Consider the following 18,051-nt stretch of genomic DNA (forward strand, 5'->3'; position numbering starts at 1 on the left):
CCATCTCCGCCTATGAACCCACGAGGGCTTTAAGATCTTCTGGGGAGTCCCTGTTCTCGATCCTGCCTGCAACTCAGGCACGGTTGGCGGGGACGAGGGACAGGGCCTTCTCGGTAGTGGCCCCTCGGCTGTGGAACGCCCTACCCACAGACATCAGATTAGCTCCCTCATTAATGGCATTTCGGAAGAAAGTAAAAACCTGGTTATTCGAACAGGCGTTTGAATAGGCAGTGCAATGAATTATAATGAATTATAGGAAATCGGTACAACAGATGACGAGCTTGGATTATGATTTTAGTTATGAGACACCAGTGAGTTGTTTATTGATGTTTACTGATGGTTACTGATGTTAATTGCTTATTGTATTATTGTGTTAATTGTCTTTTAAATGGTTGTACGATGTTTGCATTGAATTTTTGCCGCTACTTGTTGTTAAACGCTCTGAGTCGCCTAATTGGCTGAGAAGAGCGGTATACAAATAAAGTAAATAAATAATAATAAATAAATCTGCATAGAGATGGCACCCAACTCCAAAACTCCAGATGACCTCTCCCAACGGTATCATGTAGATGTTAAAAAGCATGGGAGACAGAATGGAGCTTTGCGAGACCCCACAGGTCAAAGGCCAGGGGTCTGAACAGGCGTCTCCCAGCTTCACCATCTGGGATCGACCCTCCAGGAAGGACCGGAGTTACGACAAAGCCGTACCTCCAAGGCCCATCCTGGAGAGTTGTCCCAGAAGGATACCATGGTCAATGGTGTCGAAAGCCACTGAGATGTCCAAGAGAACAAACAAGGTCACACTTCCCCTGTCCAACTCCCTACGGAGATCATCCACCAAGGTGACCAAAGCCGTCTTAGTGCCATGGCCAGGTCTGAAGCCAGACTGTGACTCATCTAGGTAGTTGATGTCATCCAGGAAGCCCTGGAGCTGAGCAGCGACCCCCCGCTCCAACACCTTGCCCAGAAAAGGGAGGTTTGAGATTGGTCTATAGTTATTCAAAACCGTGGAGTCAAGGGAAGTCTTTTTCAGGAGTGGTCTAACCACTGCCTATTTTAAGCCTGATGGAAAAATTCCTTGCTCCAACGATGTATTGATGATTAACATAAACCAATCAATCAGACCATCCTTGGCCGATTTAATTAGCCAAGACGGGCAAGGGTCCAGAGCTGATGTAGTAGCTCTCACTGCCCCAAGGGCTACCTCCATGTCCTAGGACAAACAAGCCGGAAGGAATCCCACAAAACTGGACAAGCAAATGCCTCGGTCACCTCCCTTGGAACTGCGATCAAACTGGAGTCCAGCTCAAGACGTAACTGAGCAACTTTGTCTGCAAAGTGCTGCGCAAATTTGCAGCACTGAGTTTTCGGGTCATCGAAGGCCTCTTCCACCTCAGGAGCGTGAAGAAGTTCCCCAACGACCCGAAACAAAAGCACAATAATCCCAAATAAATAGCTCAGGGGAAGATCTCAGGGGCTCACATGTCTTTACACTAATGCACAGAGCATGGGAAATAAACAAGACGAACTCCAACTTTTAGCACAACACCACAAATATGATGTCATAAGCATCACTGAAACCTGGTGGGAAGACTCCTGTCACTGGAATGTAGACATCGAGGGCTATAACCCTCGGGAGAGGAGACAGAGTAGCCTTATATGTCAAAAACTGTTACGCTGCAGAAGAGATGCAAGACAGCAATCCGGGAAACCAGCTTGAAAGCATCTAGATAAGAATCAAGAGAACTGGGACTCAAAAAGATCTTATTGTAGGCATCTACTACAGACCTCCAAGCCAGAATGAAGAACTTGATGAAGTCTTCTGCCAACAGTTGACCAAACAGGCACAAAGAAGAGATATAGTAGTCATGGGCTTCTTGGCAGGGGGATGGACTGGATGGTCTATGATTATATGTTTAAAGATGTCCAGAGGAAGAGGCTCTGTCGGACTCCAAGGAAGCATTCTCCACTGTCAAACAAATATAATCTGTGTAAACACAGCCACTGGAAAAGTGTATTGTGGTTATTTGCCTTGCACACTGAGCAAAGTCTTGTTGTCACTCTCCTTTCTCCCAGCTATGCATCCAACTGGGTTGGAAGCCTAGACATGGCCGCTTTGATGTCCTTCCACTCATTCTCCAGGCTGATGGCCAAGACCCAGAGTTATTTGAGCTGCCGCCAGAACTGGTCCTCGAAGTGCCAATGGAGCATCCCACGTAAGCAATGCCTTGGCTTCACTCGACAGCCCCCAGGGCTCCTCTGGATGGGCAGGTCCAGCAGTTGTTAAAGTGAGATCATTAACTGTGTCCACATTCACCCTGTTTGTGTTTGGTTGGATGAAATTGAATTAGACTCTTGGAGAGGATGTTGCAATTGGGGGGGGGGGGGGAGAAAACTTGAGCTCAAATTAACAAAAAGTAGCTATTCTGCATAAGAAGACTCAAATAGCCTTAACAGAGTAGGCTTCTATAGTGGCAAATAAGCCATAGTGTGCTTTCTGGAGGAAAAAAATAAGACAGTGTCTTTTTTTCGGGGAAACATGGTATTTCTGCATTGTGTTTCTGATAGATATGAATGGTTTAAAGACCTGGGCTTGAAGTGGTATGCTATTCCCGCCGTCTCGAACATGCTACTCGAGGTTGGAGGGCTGGAGTTTACAGCTTGCCCTTTCAACGGCTGGTACATGGGGACCGAGATCGGGGTGCGAGACTTCTGCGATGTGCAGCGCTACAATATACTCCAGGTAGTCTTTCTGGGATTCAAGATCAAATATGGTGACTGGTATATAGCATATTGTGGCATAATGTAACATAATCCATGTGTAGTTCATGTTTGATCAGCCCACATGCTGCCTTGCCAGAGAAAGAAAATATGCCATGCAGATGGTTCCGAAAACTACCTTGAGTCGCCGACAGGCTGAGAAAGGCAGTATACAAATACAGTAAATAAATAAACAAATAACAGTAAAGAACAAATAGTTTACTCTTCTTAGTTCAGAACAACATATGTACAATCTGATTGATTACGCTAAGTCACATAATGTCTTGGTGTAAAGAGATTTTAAAAGGGTATTTCTTCTATCCATGTTCATAAACTCCTTCAGCAGCTCATGAAGCAAGAGTACACCAAACTCTGTCTCTCCCTGCTTCCCTTTTCAAACTGTCTCTCTCTAAACACCTGCAGAGTTCAAGCCTGAACAAAAATGTAACAGTATCCAAAAGTCCCAAGCTCAGACGACTCCCCAGGCATTGCCCGACCAATCAGCTTTATGCATCTTATTTCACAGTTGACACACACACAACAACTGTTTTCTTACATGCTCCAACACATATGTTCTGTATCTCAAAAACTAGAGTTGATTTGCTAAGTCCTTTGCTCTGTTTGTCTCTCCTTGCTCTGTAGGACGTGGGGAAAAGAATGGGCATGGAAACAAATAAGCTCTCTTCCCTGTGGAAAGACAAAGCTGTGATTGAAGTGAATGTTGCCGTGCTACATAGTTTTCAGGTGAGTAAAGGGGGGGGGGGATAAAAGAAGAAAAGGACTGGCTGATAAATTGAAAATTCTCAGATTCATTTCCTAGCTTCCCCAGGTTACTCTTAGAAAGACCGTACTGCATGATCCTTTGGAAAATCAGCCGACTCCCCTAACTGTTCCAGTTTGGTATGGACAGTTCTGATTAATCCTGTCATCCAACTTTTTCATATTCCTCTCCCCTCCTCCTAATTTCCCATCTAAGCTTGCTTCGGTTGCTGCAAACTTGAGTTCAAAGTGCAAAAGTACTGGCAAGAGACAGGGAGGAGAGAGCGGAGCAAAATGTTGTCCTTACAAGTGGCGCAGGCAAAATCCAACTTCTCCAGATTGTGTGTTCTTCCTTATGACTAACATTTGCCATTTTGGCTACCTACTGATATTGCTTAGCTATGTAGGTCCCTGGATTCATCTATGAAGCACTCTAAACCAAAGCTTCTGTGGCTCTTGCAGAAAGAAAATGTCACCATCATGGACCACCATTCTGCCACTAACTCCTTCATGAAGTACATGCAGAACGAGTACCGGATCCGGGGAGGATGTCCGGCTGACTGGGTTTGGCTTGTGCCTCCCATCTCAGGGAGCATCACAACTGTTTTCCACCAGGAGATGTTGAATTATATCCTCTCTCCTTTCTATTATTACCAGGTGAGCAAAACACATGTGCTCATAACTTCAATAAATGTTTCTCTCTCAGAAGATACTACTTTGGTGAATGTCATCTGAGCTGTAGCAGACCAACAAAATGGAAAAAGTCCTCTTTAGTTATACATTAAAATCTAGTAGTTGTCACTAGAGTTGTAAGGAAAGAAAGACTCCTCAGATCAGAAGTTTGTTTTTTGTGTGTATCAGTAGTGACTTGAGAAGCTGCAAGTCACTTCTGATGTGAGAGAATTGGCTGTCTGCAAAGACGTTGCCCAGGGGATGCCCAAGGAATACCCGGATGTTTTACCATTCTTGTGGGAGGCTTTTCTCATGTCTCCGCATGGGGAGCTACAGCTGCCAAAGACAGTGCACCTGCGCTCTTCCCAGATTCAAACCACTGACCTGTTGATCTTCAGTCCTACTGCCACCGGGGGTTCCAGACCAGAAGTGATTGTTATGACTAGTCACAATGGGTTTTGTCTTCCCAAAGGAAAGGCCATTGATTCAACTTGCCAAATTCAGTCTGCTGTGAGTCAAAAGGAAAAAAAACAGGCGAAAAGTCCTTTAAGTTTAAGGATAAAAAAAGATTCTTCTTTTATCTTTTATGCGCGTGGGATTTTCGCAACTTTCCTACTTTTCTATCTCCTCACATTATTCCCCCACTTTTGCTGTTATTCTATAAAACTCAATAAAATTCTTATAAAAAAAAGAAAAAAAAGAAAAAAAAGAGGATAAAAAAAGACCTGGGAGTCAGATTAAATTGAATTGACTTAAGCAACAGAAAGACAGGTTTTGTTGTCGAGCAATTTAGAATGGCTATGGATTAGGTGCAAGCCATTGTGGGTTGCCTGGTGAGAAAGAGATGCCAATATTACAGAATAAATCTCACCAAGTTGAAGAGTAAGCCACCGAGATGTTTATTTCATTCCAGCTGGAAAGGATGACGATTGCAGTAATCTGCCAAACAAACTGACATGCCCACTGGGCAAAGAGATACAACCTATATAAGCAAAAGTTCCCATGCCCACTCCTCTCCTTCGCTTCCAAGCTGGCTTTGTTATGATTGTGACGTCAGCAAGCCAGCAGATGAGCCAATGGTGGCCTGAGCCCTGCTTTGGCTTCTCAGCCAATGGGGAGGAAGGGAGGCAGGCAACAGGTCTACAATGAAGAAATGTCCAGTTGACTGGTTTGAATGGCTAATATTTGCAAAATGGCTCAGCGATTGCTTTTTTTTAGCCCTCAAGCTGGCCAGGCTATTGCCTTGACTTTCTTGAACATACATTTTTCATCTGGCTCAGAGGCCTGATCTTTTGTTCATTCGTTCAGCTCTGACAGCCCTCCCTCCCTCCACAGTCCACCAAAGGTTCATATAGATCAGTGAAATATCATAAAAGTCCATGAAAAGTTGATTAAAGGTTTCCAAAAGTTCATAGAAAGTCCATAAAAGTGCAAGGAGAGGGAGGGTCATTTCCAATATCAGTTTTGGATGAGCATTAAGATTACAGGTGTACCACAATTCCATAACAAATCTAAGGGGAAAGAGGAGTTGATGTGTTTCAGCTTGACCGTTTGAAATATCATAATGCTCTCTTTTTTTCTCAAGGTTGATGCGTGGAAAACCCATGTTTGGAAAGATGAGAGGCACACGCCCAGGAAACGGGAGATCAAGTTTCGCATCTGGGCCAAGTATGTATGCAAGACACAGGCTGATAGCACTGACCCAACAGACCTAGGGGTGCATCTAGAGTGCAACTTGACACCACTTGAACTGCCATGGCTCAATACAATGCCATCCTGGGAACTGTAGTTTTGTGAGCTTTTTAACCTTCTCTATCAAAGAGTGCTGGTGCTTTATCAAACGACAACTGCCATGATTCTATAGCATTGAACCATGGCTGTTAAAGCAATGTCACACTTCATTAGGTCTTGTTCATTTGTTCAGTTACTTCCGACTCTTTGTGACCTCATGGACCTCATGGTCTTCTGGTTTCTTGGCTGCAGTCTGCGTCTGCAGTAATCTTTGCATCTAGAAATACAAAGTCTGTCTCTGCCTCCACGTTTTCTCCCTCTATTTGCCAGTTATCAATCCTTGTTGCCATAATCTTGGTTTTTTTTTATGTTAGCTGCAACCCAGCTTTTGCGCTTTCTTCTTTCACCTTGCTTAGAAGGCTCCTCATCTCCTCCTCGCTTTTGGCCATCAAAGTGATATCATCTGCATATCTAAGGTTGTTAATATTTCTTCCAGCAATTTTTACCCCAGTCTTGGATACATCAAACCCCACACATTGCATGATGTGTTCTGCATACAAATTGAATAGGTTGGGTGAGAGTAGACAGCCCTGCCGTATGCCTTTCCCAATCTTGAACCAGTCTGTTGTTCCATGGTCAGTTCTTACTGTTGCCACTTGGTCCTTATACAGATACCACGGGAGAGAGACAAGGTGATTTGGTATGCCCATACATCACCAAGAACTTGCCACAATTTATTATGATCCATACAGTCAAAGGCTTTAGAATAGGTCTACAGTGTAGCTATTAAGTGGAAATGTTTTCTCTTTGCCAGGGCTGTGCTGTTTGCATCTGTGCTGATGCGCAAAGCCGTGGCACTCAGGATCCAAGCAACCATCCTCTATGCCACCGAAACAGGAAAGTCAGAAACACTGGCCCATAACCTTGGAGACCTATTCAACTGTGCTTTCAATGCCAAGGTAATTGATGTGTTTACCTTAATTTTTGAAGAAGAGAGGAAGAAAATATCAGATTTCTAGAAAGACAAATAGATTCAGGTTGTGTATTCTTTATCCAAAATACTTGGGACTAGAAGGGTGTTCCATAACCTGGTGCTCGCCATATGTTTAGGGTTAGATGTTTCATCATCTTCATCATTATCATCACACATGGCCAACAGTAAGGAATGATGGAAATGTTGCAGTACAAAATACCTGGAAGGTGCTAGGTTGGAAAAGAATGCAAAATGCGTTTTTTCATACTTCTTCCTTGTATCTGATCTCATGAAGTCCACCTCCTTTTCTAGGTCATTTGTATGGACGATTACAACCTGATAGACCTTGAGAAGGAACATCTCCTCCTGGTGGTCACTAGTACTTTTGGAAATGGAGATTCTCCAAGCAACGGAAAAGTAATAATAATAATAATAATAATAATACAATAATAAAAATATAAAAATGCAAAGGCTCTGGCATAAACCAGTGCAGGTGGTCCAAGTGGTCATTGGCACACTGGGTGCCGTGCCAAAAGATCTCAGCCGGCATTTGGAAACAATAAACATCGACAAAATCGCGATCTGTCACCTGCAAAAGGCCACCTGACTTGGATCTGCATGCATAATTCGAAAATACATCACACAGTCCTAGACGCTTGGGAAGTGTTCGACTTGTGATTTTGTGATACGAAATCCAGCATATCGATCTCATTTGCTATGATATACTGTGTTTTTGTGTCAGGAAAATAATAATAATAATAATAATAATAATAATAATATACTTTATTACACCCTATCTTCCTGAGGGAACTCAGTACACATATACGGCAAGCATTCAATACCTTTATACAATCAGTACATAAACAGAGGTATAAACTTCCATCTCCGGCATCTGGAGGCTATGCCCGACGCAGGCCATGGGGGGTCGCTCCATCATCCATGCCGAGCAGCTTTGTTGTCCTTAGACACTCTCCTGATTGAATCGCCAGCATGTTCACATGTGCAGCTTTTATTACCTCCCCGCCAAAGTGGTACCTATTTATCTACTCACATTGCTGTTTTTGAACTGAGCTGACAGTGGGAGCTCACCCCAAACTGAGCTTGAACTGTTGACCTTTTTGATAGGCAAAATTTTCTGCAGCTGGCAGTTTTAACCCACTGTGCTAAATAAATAAATAACAGAGGGAGGGGGGTTCCCGTTATAAATGGTGTTGCCAATGCACTCTAAACTACTGTTTGTTTTCATTGCAGATATTTCAGAATGCCCTATTGTCGACAAAACAACTAAGCAACAAATTCAGGTGACTGTTTGCTGGATCTTGCATTGACCACATTGTTGTTATACCCCATATTTGGGACATCCACTGGTCTCTTTTCTATGAAGCTAACAAGAACTCCAAATAATTGTGCAATGAAAGAGAATTAATGCATCTTTCCTCTTGGCACAGATATGGAGTCTTTGGCTTGGGTTCAAGCATGTATCCCGAGTTCTGCGCCTTCGCCTGGGCCATCTACCAGAAACTCATTCAGCTGGGGGCATCTCCAATCACCCCGATGGGTGAAGGGGATGAACTCAATGGGCAAGAGGAAGCTTTCCGAGCCTGGGCAGTGGATGCATTCAAGGTATTGGCCATAACTCTGATGTGCAATCAAATGCCTTTGAGTTGGTATGGCCTATTGTGGGGGAACAGCTCCAGCATAATAGTGTGCTGGATTGATGGAAAAGGAAGGGGAGACTAATTCATCACTAGCTTGGAACCTCAATAAGAAGGCCATGGGTTGGTTGGTTAAGAGCAATGTCAACTGCCATGGCTCAATGCTAGCGAATCCGGGGAGTTGTGTTTTCACAAGGCCTTTCACTTTCTTGGCCAAAGAGTACTGGCACCCAGGGGTGGCTCAACCCATTATGCAAAGTAAGCATTTGCAGTATTGTTGATTTTGCCCAGGGACGCTCTTGGGGGAAAATAGACCTTGACTTATGCGAGTTGTAGTTACTGGGATGTATAGTTCACCTACAATCAAAGAGCATTCTGAACTCCACTAATGATGGAATTGAACCAAATATGGCACACAGAATTCCCACAACGAACAGAAAATATATATCAGTGATTGGTGGGGGGGGGGGGGCACCAAAATACTGTTTGCTTACCGTTGAAAATTACCTAGGGCCGCCTCTGCTGGCACCTCACCAAACTCCAACTCCCAGCAGTTCAAGCAGTATCACAGCCTTTAAAGGGCTTTAGAACAGCTGGTTAATCACCAGCAGCAGTAGATCTTACCAATCTTCTTAGCAGTTTGTCCTTCAGCCCAGCTCAGTGTCCACCTAAGCAGTTTGAAAACAGCTAGAGAAATGAGTCACTGCTTAAGCGGGGAGGTATTTTACGGCACCATAAAAGAAATACCTGCCATGGAGCTTGGCGATTCTGTCGGCTCCTTGGTTGATCACTATAACAGTGAGATGACCAAGGCGATAGACACGATCGCTCCTGAACGCCCCATCTCGTTGCGTCGAGACACACCATCTCCTTGGTTCACCGAGGAGCTGGCTGTGATGAAACGCACGAGAAGGGGGCTAGAGTGCATATGGAGGAAATCTCGAGACATATCTGACCAAGCACGGGCTAAAGCCTCTCTTAGGGCTTATACCATGGCTATACGGGTAGCCAAGGAGTCTTTCACAACTGCCCATATAGCATCTGCATCCAATAGATCATCGGAGCTGTTTCAGGTTGCAGGGGAGCTCCTTCACCCACCTGTGGTGGAGGGGACCTTCGATGACCCAACAACTTGGTGTTGCGAGTTTGCACACCATTTTGCAGGCAAAGTTGCTCAGATACACCTTGAGTTGGACTCCAATTTCATTACAGTGCCAGGGGAGGTGACTGAGGCATCTGCTTGTCCGATTTTGTGGGATTCTTTTAGCCTTGTTCTTCCTGAGACAGTGGAGGAGGTCCTTGGTGCTGTGAGGGCGACTACGTCGGCTTTAGACCCTTGCCCGTCTTGGCTAATTAAATCGGACAGGGATGGGTTAACTGATTGATTTGTGTTGATCATTAATGCATCACTGAAGCAGGGTGTTTTTCCATCTCAACTAAAACAGGCTGTGGTCCGACCACTCCTGAAAAAGGCTTCCCTTGACTCCACAGTGCTGAACAACTACAGACCAATCTCCAACCTCCCTTTCTTGGGCAAGGTGCTGGAGCGGGTGGTCGCCTCCCAGCTCCAGGGCTTTCTAGATGACATCAAGTCACAGTCTGGCTTCAGGCCTGGCCACGGCACCGAGACGGCTTTGGTCGCCTTGGTGGATGACCTCCGCAGGGAACTGGACAGGGGAAGTGTGACCCCGTTGGTTCTCTTGGACATCTCAGCGGCTTTTGATACCATCAATCATGGTATCCTTCTGGGATGACTCTCTGAGATGGGTCTCGAGGGCACGGTTCTGTCGTGGCTCCGGTCCTTCCTGGAGGGTCGATCCCAGATGGTGAAGCTGGGAGACGCCTGCTCAGACCCCTGGCCTTTGACCTGTGGGGTCCCGCAAAGCTCTATTCTGTCTCCCATGCTTTTTAACATCTACATGAAACCGCTGGGAGAGGTCATCTGGAGTTTTGGAGTTGGGTGCCATCTCTATGCAGATGATGCACAACTCTACTACTCCTTTCCACCTAATTTCAAGGAAGCCCCTCAGGTGCTGGACGAGTGTCTGGCCATTGTGGTTCTCTGGATGGGGATGAACAAGCTGAAGATTAATCCCGACAAGACAGAGGTCCTTCTAGTCGATCGTAAACCGGATCAGGGTATAGGGTGGCAGCCCATGCTGGACGGGGTTACACTCCCCCTGAAGTCACAGGTCCGCAGTTTGGGTGTCCACTTGGAGTCATTACTTACACTTGAAGCTCAGGTGTCGGCGGTGGCCGGGAGGGCCTTTGCACAATTGAGACTCGTGCTCCAACTGCGACCATACCTCGTGAAGGCGGATCTGGCCAGGGTGGTCCATGCCTTAGTCACCTCCAGATTGGACTACTGTAATGTGCTCTATGTGGGGCTGCTCTTGAAAACGGCCCGGAAATTCCAACTGGTCCAACGGGCGGTGGCCAGGTTGTTAACTGGTGCTCCTTACAGGGAGAGGTCAACCCTCCTGTTTAAGGAGCTTCATTGGCTGCCATTCATTTTCCAGTCCCAATTCAAGGTGCAGGTGCCTAACGTGACTGCATCTCCGTGTATGAACCCACACGATCTCTCCGATCATCTGGGGAGGCCCTGCTCACGGTCCCACCTGCTTCGCAAGCGCGATTGGTGGGGACGAGGGACAGGGCCTTCTCCATGGTGGCCCTCGACTCTGGAACTCTCTCCCCAAGGACATCAGACAAGCCCCAACATTGGCAGTCTTTAGGAAGGTTGTTCCAGTGTGCATTCCCAGAATAGGAAACTCCAAGCGTCATGTCCCAAATGCACTTTACTAGAGATTTAAGATTGTCTGCACACCGCACCTATCTCCAAAAACCTATCCATTTCACCTGTCATGCCCAGCATTTTAATTTTTTTTAATCATTACATTTGGCCTGGCCTTAGTTTAAATGTGTCATGGTGTTATTGTCTAAAGTTAATTGCTATTGTTTTAATGTTTATTGCTTGTTTTATGAGTTTATTTATTGTTATGTATTTGTTATAAAACATTGATGTGTTGGGCCTCGGCCTCTTGTAAGCCGCACCGAGTCCTTTGGAAGATGTTAGCGGGGTATAAATAAAGGATTATTATTATTATTATTATTATTATTATTATTATACCAGAAAATGCCGGCAATCAAAGGAAGGAGAAAGTCTGTGATCAAGGCTCTTTGTCATAGAGGATGGAGCAACAACCCCTCCCTGTGGCTGGAATCAAGGACAACCTCAAAGATGCTGAAATTGTTGAAAATACCGATATAATACCTCTATCTGTTGTCCTATTTGTTTACTGACCCTGAATGTTAGCCGTGTATGTGTTATGTGATCCGCCCTGACTCCCCTTTGGGGTGAGAAGGATGGAATATAAATTCTGTAAATAATAATAATAATAATAATAATAATAATAATAATAATAATATCAAATTGCACCCATAGTTGCTTATAGGCCCTTCTAACCCAATGTCTTCATATCAATAACTCACTGGTAACCTCTCTCTCATTCTATTATTTTGTAAAGACGTCCTGTGAAATTTTTGATATCCACTGCAAGCACAGGATCCTATTACCCAAAGCGTTTACAAGTAATGAAACCTGGAACCCCAAGGATTTTAGGATTGCATATGACACTCAACCCCTAGATTTGTCCAAAGGTGGGTTCTCCCCATATCCTGCAATGTTGTTGTAGCTTTGTATTTGATGATTTCTTAATGCATGCAATATTCTCTAGTAATTAAGCCTTTTGATCCACACCAGAATTGTCTACTAGGCTAATTATGGCTGCATTTTATGAATTTTAATGTTTTACATTGTAATTATGTATGTGCGTGATTGTAACTCTGTGGACTTATTATTTTAGATTGATGTATGGTCTGCATTTTATTAGCTGCCCCAAGTCCCTTTGGGGAGATGGTGGCAGGGTAGAAATAATAATAATAATAATAATAATAATAATAATAATAATTGCTATTACTATTTGTAATTTTAATAGTTAAGTAATTTGGAAAAAGGGAGGGCATTTTGTTGTTCTTTTGTGCCTTTATGTCAATTCCAAATTTTGGGGACACTATCTTTGCCTTCTTCTGAGGCTGAGAGTGTGTTGCTTGTCCATGGTCATCCATCAGCTTTTAATGGCTGACTCAGCAAGTTTAATGGTAATCTAAGTATATATTTCTACCTATTTTCTTACAGCACTGGGGGACATCCATGGGAAAAGTGTTGTCCTGATGGAGCTCACATCTCGGAAGAATCTGCAAACGCCAAAGTCTAGGTATATTCCTCAAAAACTCATAATTTCTGTTGTTGCTGTTGTTGTTTACAACTTCTACAGTGTCAGACTGCATTAATTCTACAATCCGAAAGCACTTGTAGTCAAGACATGTTTTATTTTTGTTGGATAGCGTTTTCCCATAAATAGCTGGGGACGGTTCAAAGAGTCCATCTCTCCTCATCCTTTCTGTCCCACAGTCCCAACCTGGAAATTGTCCAATATTTGACTTTAAAGACAGTGTTTTTCTTTCTGTTCCAGCCGCGTCACCCTCCTCATTAAGCTTTCCTGCGAGGCCAACCAGGGAGTTAAGTATCTGCCTGGGGACCATATGGGCATCTTCCCTTCCAACCCCAAAGCCCTCGTCGATGGCATCATTTCCCATATTACAGATGCTCCTCCGACCAACAAGATAATTCGTTTGGAAACGCGGAGTGACCGTAAGTGCAGGGCCCTTTAAATGGAGCAATGGCGTTTGATTGGGTTGAGTAGGCACTAATGCAATTTGCAGACAGTATTGACTCTAGGTGGAGCAGTGGGTTAAACCACTGAGCTGCTGAACTTGTTGACCAAAAGGTTGCAGGTTCAAATCCGGGGAATGGGGAGAGTTCCTGCTTCTGCCAACCTAACAATTTGAAAACATGCAAATGTGAGTAAATCAATAGGTACTGCTCAGTCGGGAAGATAATGGCAGTCATGCTGGCCACATGAACTTGGAGATGTCTACGGACAATGTTGGCTCTTTGGCATAGAAATAGAGAAGAGCACCAACCTCCACAGTTGGACACACCTGGACATAATGTCAGGGGAAGACCTTTACATTTGCCTATTGACCTAGATATATTGGATGTATTTCCTAAAGCTGGTAACAGAAGGGTGCCAGCATTGGTGTCTTCAGTGAATTATGATGGATGGGAGCACGGCAAGCAAATGTGATTGGTACCATACAGAACCTGATTGGAAATATTATACAGGGGGAAAATTACAGTACAAGAGCCTCAAGGAGAAAAAATTGGACAGAAACACTATGTTACTAGCTTGGGTACTGTCGTTGCCCGAATTATTTCAAAAAGTCATTTTTTAATTGTACCAAAATTTCTGTTCCATTTCTATCTCATCCTGAGTTTTTATCATTTTATCTTGTATATGTGGCCCACTTATTATGATTGTGATTTATCTCTCACTGTATTTTTTGCACTGTTTTATTGTATTCTTATGTTTTATTTATTTTATTGTGATGTTTATTCTGTTTTTGGTTTTATTCTGTTGTAATGCACTACTGGGCTTGACCTCATGTAAACTGCACTGAGTCTCCTCTGGGGAGGTGGTGGCAGGGTATAAATAAAGTTTATTATATCATATTAATTATAATGGTTGTGGGTGAACTACAACTCACATCATGCCAGGTTAACCCTGAGAAACTCCATCAGTATTGTTGTTGCAGTTTGTTATGTTGGGCAAGTTTGCTCTGTGTGTGTGTGTGGGGGGGGGGGCAGTGTGCTCTCTGGCTACAGGGTAAACGACAACTTTCACTATGGTGAGTCTGTCCCCTCAAACTCCTCCAGTACGTTGAGTTAGTCCTGGGGGTTCTGTGTGCCAAGTTTGGTCCAGGTCCATCATTGGTGGAGGTCACAGTTTTAACTCCCAGAAATGAATGTCAGTTCCTCCCAAACCCTTCTAGTGATCAGATTTTGGCATATCAGGTCTGTGTGCCAATTTTGGTCCATATCCATTATTTGGGTTCACAGTGCTCTCTGGATGTAGGCAAACTACAACTCCCCCAAATCATGGGAAATTTTCTCCAAAGACCTCCAGTATTTTGCTGGTCCAATTCCATCTTTGGTGGAATTCAGTGTGCTCTTAGATTTCAGATGAACTATAAATCCCAGTACCCAAAACTCCAAAATGTCCAGGCTAATTCCCCTCAAAATCCACCCGTATTCAAATTTGGGCATATTGGGTATGCATGCCAAGTTTGGTCCAGATCAAACCATAGTGCACTCTGGATGTAGGTGAACTATAACTCCTATAAAACTCTCCAAAGACCTCCAGTATGTTTTGTTGGTCATGGGGGTCCTGTGTGCCAATTGAGTTCCAGGTCCAATTGGCCCTGCTCTTAGATTGCAGGTGAACTATACATCCCATTATCTACAACTCCTGTAAATCATGATGAATTCTCCCCAATCCTCTCTAGTATGTTCATTTGCTGATCAATTCCTCTGTTTGCTGTGTGCCATAGAAAAGAATAGGAAAGAGGTAGTGGATGGGATCATGCAAATTCCACGCCAATGGGGAGTCTCAGAAACACTGGGATGTCTGTAGGGGAGGAGAAACAGAAAATCTAGGATGAAATGAACCCTGTATGAAAGTCTTCACTTGGGTGTTGGGCAGGATGGTGTTTGTGGAGGACATTGACAGGGCGCTTGGACATGTCCATGGCGCTAACTATAACCTGCAAGTTCATTGGAGGGAGGACCATTGGTGTCTCCTGAGTAGTGGAAGCTATAACTGTTTGTGGAGGTAGGAGCTTGTTTGTGTCAGTGGACACCCCAATCACACACAAACATACATATTTTCACTTTTAGATGTATATAGATGTGGACCCAGTTGACATCATTATGGTTCCTCCCATGTCCCCCAATGGCTAAAGGGTGATACCCTCCAAAATCACCAAAACAGAGAGAGAAATTGGGTGGAAAACACATTTGAAATTCAGCAGGGGAATATCAAGAAAAGATCCAAAGTATATAGGCAGTTAATTTCATGCTTAATTTCAAGGAACGGAAGCATATATGCAGTTCAGTCAAGGCTGGAATGAACTCACATTAAGTAGCTGAAGCTGGGAACAACTCCTTTGGCAAGGAAACGCTCCATTTGATCCGTTCCTTCCCTTTGACCTTTGCAAGGCCATTTCCTCTTTGGAAACTCTGAAGATGATGCCTTCTTCTCCTTCTTCTTCCTCTCCCGCTTCCTCTTCTATCCCAGGTGGATACTGGACCGGAGACAAGAAGCTCCCCGCTTGTACCTTTGCTCAGGCGCTGATGCATTTCCTGGACGTCACCAGCCCTCCTTCCCAGCGGTTTCTCCGAACGCTGTCCCAGTGGGCCAAGGATGACTGGGAGAAGGAGCGGCTCAACCACTTGTGCCATGTGAGTCAGCACTGGGCACTACTCTGTGAACCAGGGATGATGTGTTGATCTTACACTGCCACTCCCAGCAGCCAACATGGGAAGGAAGGCTTGGGTCTCCAGCCCTTGCTTAAATGCATAGACCATATAACCCCATAAGAAGCATTGGACATGCTGTTCGAGTATGATAAGACTCAGTAATAGAATTCTACTTAAAAAGTCATTCAGAGAAAGGGAAGCAGGCTGCTGCTGGTCTGGAGATGATGGGACTCAATGATAGAGTTCTGTTTACAAAGCCAATTCAGAGAGAGGGAAACAGGCTGCTAAGCTTTGGTGTTCTTGGATTATTTATTTATTTATTTATTTATTTCGTGTAATTCTACCCTGCCCTTCTCAACCCCTGAGGCGGGACTCAGGGCGGCTTACAAAAAGGCACAATTCGCTGCCTACACAATAATACAAAAAACGTATAAAAACAGCAGTTAAACAGTTATAACAATTAAAACAATCAATATATATCACAATCAATAACCAATCTCATGCTCAGCGGTTGCCAACTCAGAGTCCATACTTCGTTCCACATTGTCTATTCCTATCCGTCATCGTAGTCCTTTATTTATCTGCCAGATTGCTCAAATGCCTGGTCCCAAATCCATGTTTTTAACTTCCTTCTAAAGGAAAGGAGGGATGTCGCTGATCTAATTTACCCGGGGAGTTAATTCCATAGGTGAGGGGCCACCACCGAGAAGGCCCTGCTCCTCGTCCCCGCCAATCTCACTTGTGATAGAGGCGGGGCCGAGAGATCTTAAACTCCGAGGTGGGACGTAAAGGGAGATCCGTTCGGACAGATATGCTGGGCCGGAACCGTATAGGGTTTTGTAGGTCAAAACTAGCACTTTGAATTGTGCTCGGGATTGGATCGGCAGCCAGTGGAGCTGACATAGCAGAGGGGTGGTATGCTCCCCGGATGACATTCCGGTGAGTACTCTGGCTGCCTCCCGCTGGACTAATTGAAGTTTCCCAACAGTCTTCAAAGGCAACCCCATGTAGAGTGCATTGCAGTAATCTAATCGGGATGTAACAAGAGCGTGGACCACTGTGGCCAGATCCGACTTCCCAAGGTACGGGTGCAGCTGGCACACAAGTTTTAATTGTGCAAAAGCTCTCCCGGCCACCTCCGAGACCTGGGGATCCAGGCTCAGCGATGAGTCCAGGATCACTCCCAAGCTGCGAACCAGCGTCTTCAGGGGGAGTGTAACCCCATCTAACACAGGCTGTAACCCTATGCCCTGTTCGGCCTTATGACTGACCAGTAGGACCTCTGTCTTGTCTGGATTCAATTTCAATTTGTTAGCTCTCATCCAGTCCGACACAGCAGCCAAGAACCGATTCAAGGGCTGGACAGACTCTTTGGTGACAGGTGAGAAGTAGTGACAGATTTGGACATCATCTGCGTAGAGATAACATCTCATTCCGAAACTCCGAATGATCTCCCCCAGCGGCTTCATGTAGATGTTAAATAACATTGGGGACAGGATTGAACCCTGTGGGACTCCACACAACAATGGTTGTGGGGCCGAACAGGTGTCACCCAATAACACCTTCTGGGACTGTCCCTCAAGAAAGGATCGGAGCCATTGCAGAGCAGTGCCCCCGAGCCCCATATCTATGAGGTGCCCCAGAAGGATACCGTGATTGATGGTATCGAAGGCTGCTGAGAGGTCCAGCAGAACTAACAGGGACACACTCCCCCTGTCCAGTTCCCGGCGAAGATCATCTACCAAGGCGACCAAGGCTGTCTCCGTTCCATGTCCCGGCCTAAAGCCAGACTGTGCCAGATCTAGATAATCAGTGTCTACCAGAAATCCCTAGAGTTGTGCTGCCACCACACGTTCCATGACTTTGCCCAAGTAAGGGAGGTTGGAAACTGGCCAATAGTCGTCTAATTGAGTGGGATCCAGTGATGGTTTCTTCAACAGCGGTTTTATGATAGCTTGTTTTAAGCTCGCTGGAAACTTTCCCTCCTGTAAGGAGGCATTAACCACCACCTTCACCCACTCTGCCAAACCCCCTCTGGCTTCTTTTATCAGCCAGGATGG

The 18,051-nt window shown here is 44.8% G+C and overlaps 1 protein-coding gene across 1 annotated transcript in view; it reads left to right on the forward strand.

Annotated features, from left to right (window-relative positions):
- NOS2 (nitric oxide synthase 2) overlaps window positions 1-18,051 on the forward strand; it is a 42,640-nt gene that overhangs the window by 18,304 nt on the left and 6,285 nt on the right. The window contains exons 8-20 of the mRNA XM_060757100.2: window positions 2,077-2,216; window positions 2,569-2,743; window positions 3,403-3,504; window positions 3,982-4,176; window positions 5,777-5,859; window positions 6,737-6,881; window positions 7,208-7,312; window positions 8,147-8,196; window positions 8,344-8,518; window positions 12,078-12,210; window positions 12,749-12,827; window positions 13,086-13,264; window positions 15,810-15,973. Of these exons, the coding sequence (XP_060613083.2) occupies window positions 2,077-2,216; window positions 2,569-2,743; window positions 3,403-3,504; window positions 3,982-4,176; window positions 5,777-5,859; window positions 6,737-6,881; window positions 7,208-7,312; window positions 8,147-8,196; window positions 8,344-8,518; window positions 12,078-12,210; window positions 12,749-12,827; window positions 13,086-13,264; window positions 15,810-15,973 (1,725 nt within the window). The remainder of the gene's footprint in view (window positions 1-2,076; window positions 2,217-2,568; window positions 2,744-3,402; window positions 3,505-3,981; window positions 4,177-5,776; window positions 5,860-6,736; window positions 6,882-7,207; window positions 7,313-8,146; window positions 8,197-8,343; window positions 8,519-12,077; window positions 12,211-12,748; window positions 12,828-13,085; window positions 13,265-15,809; window positions 15,974-18,051) is intronic.

Source organism: Anolis sagrei, chromosome 11 (genome assembly GCF_037176765.1).
Source record: "Anolis sagrei isolate rAnoSag1 chromosome 11, rAnoSag1.mat, whole genome shotgun sequence".
Classification (NCBI taxonomy): Eukaryota; Metazoa; Chordata; class Lepidosauria; order Squamata; family Dactyloidae; genus Anolis; species Anolis sagrei.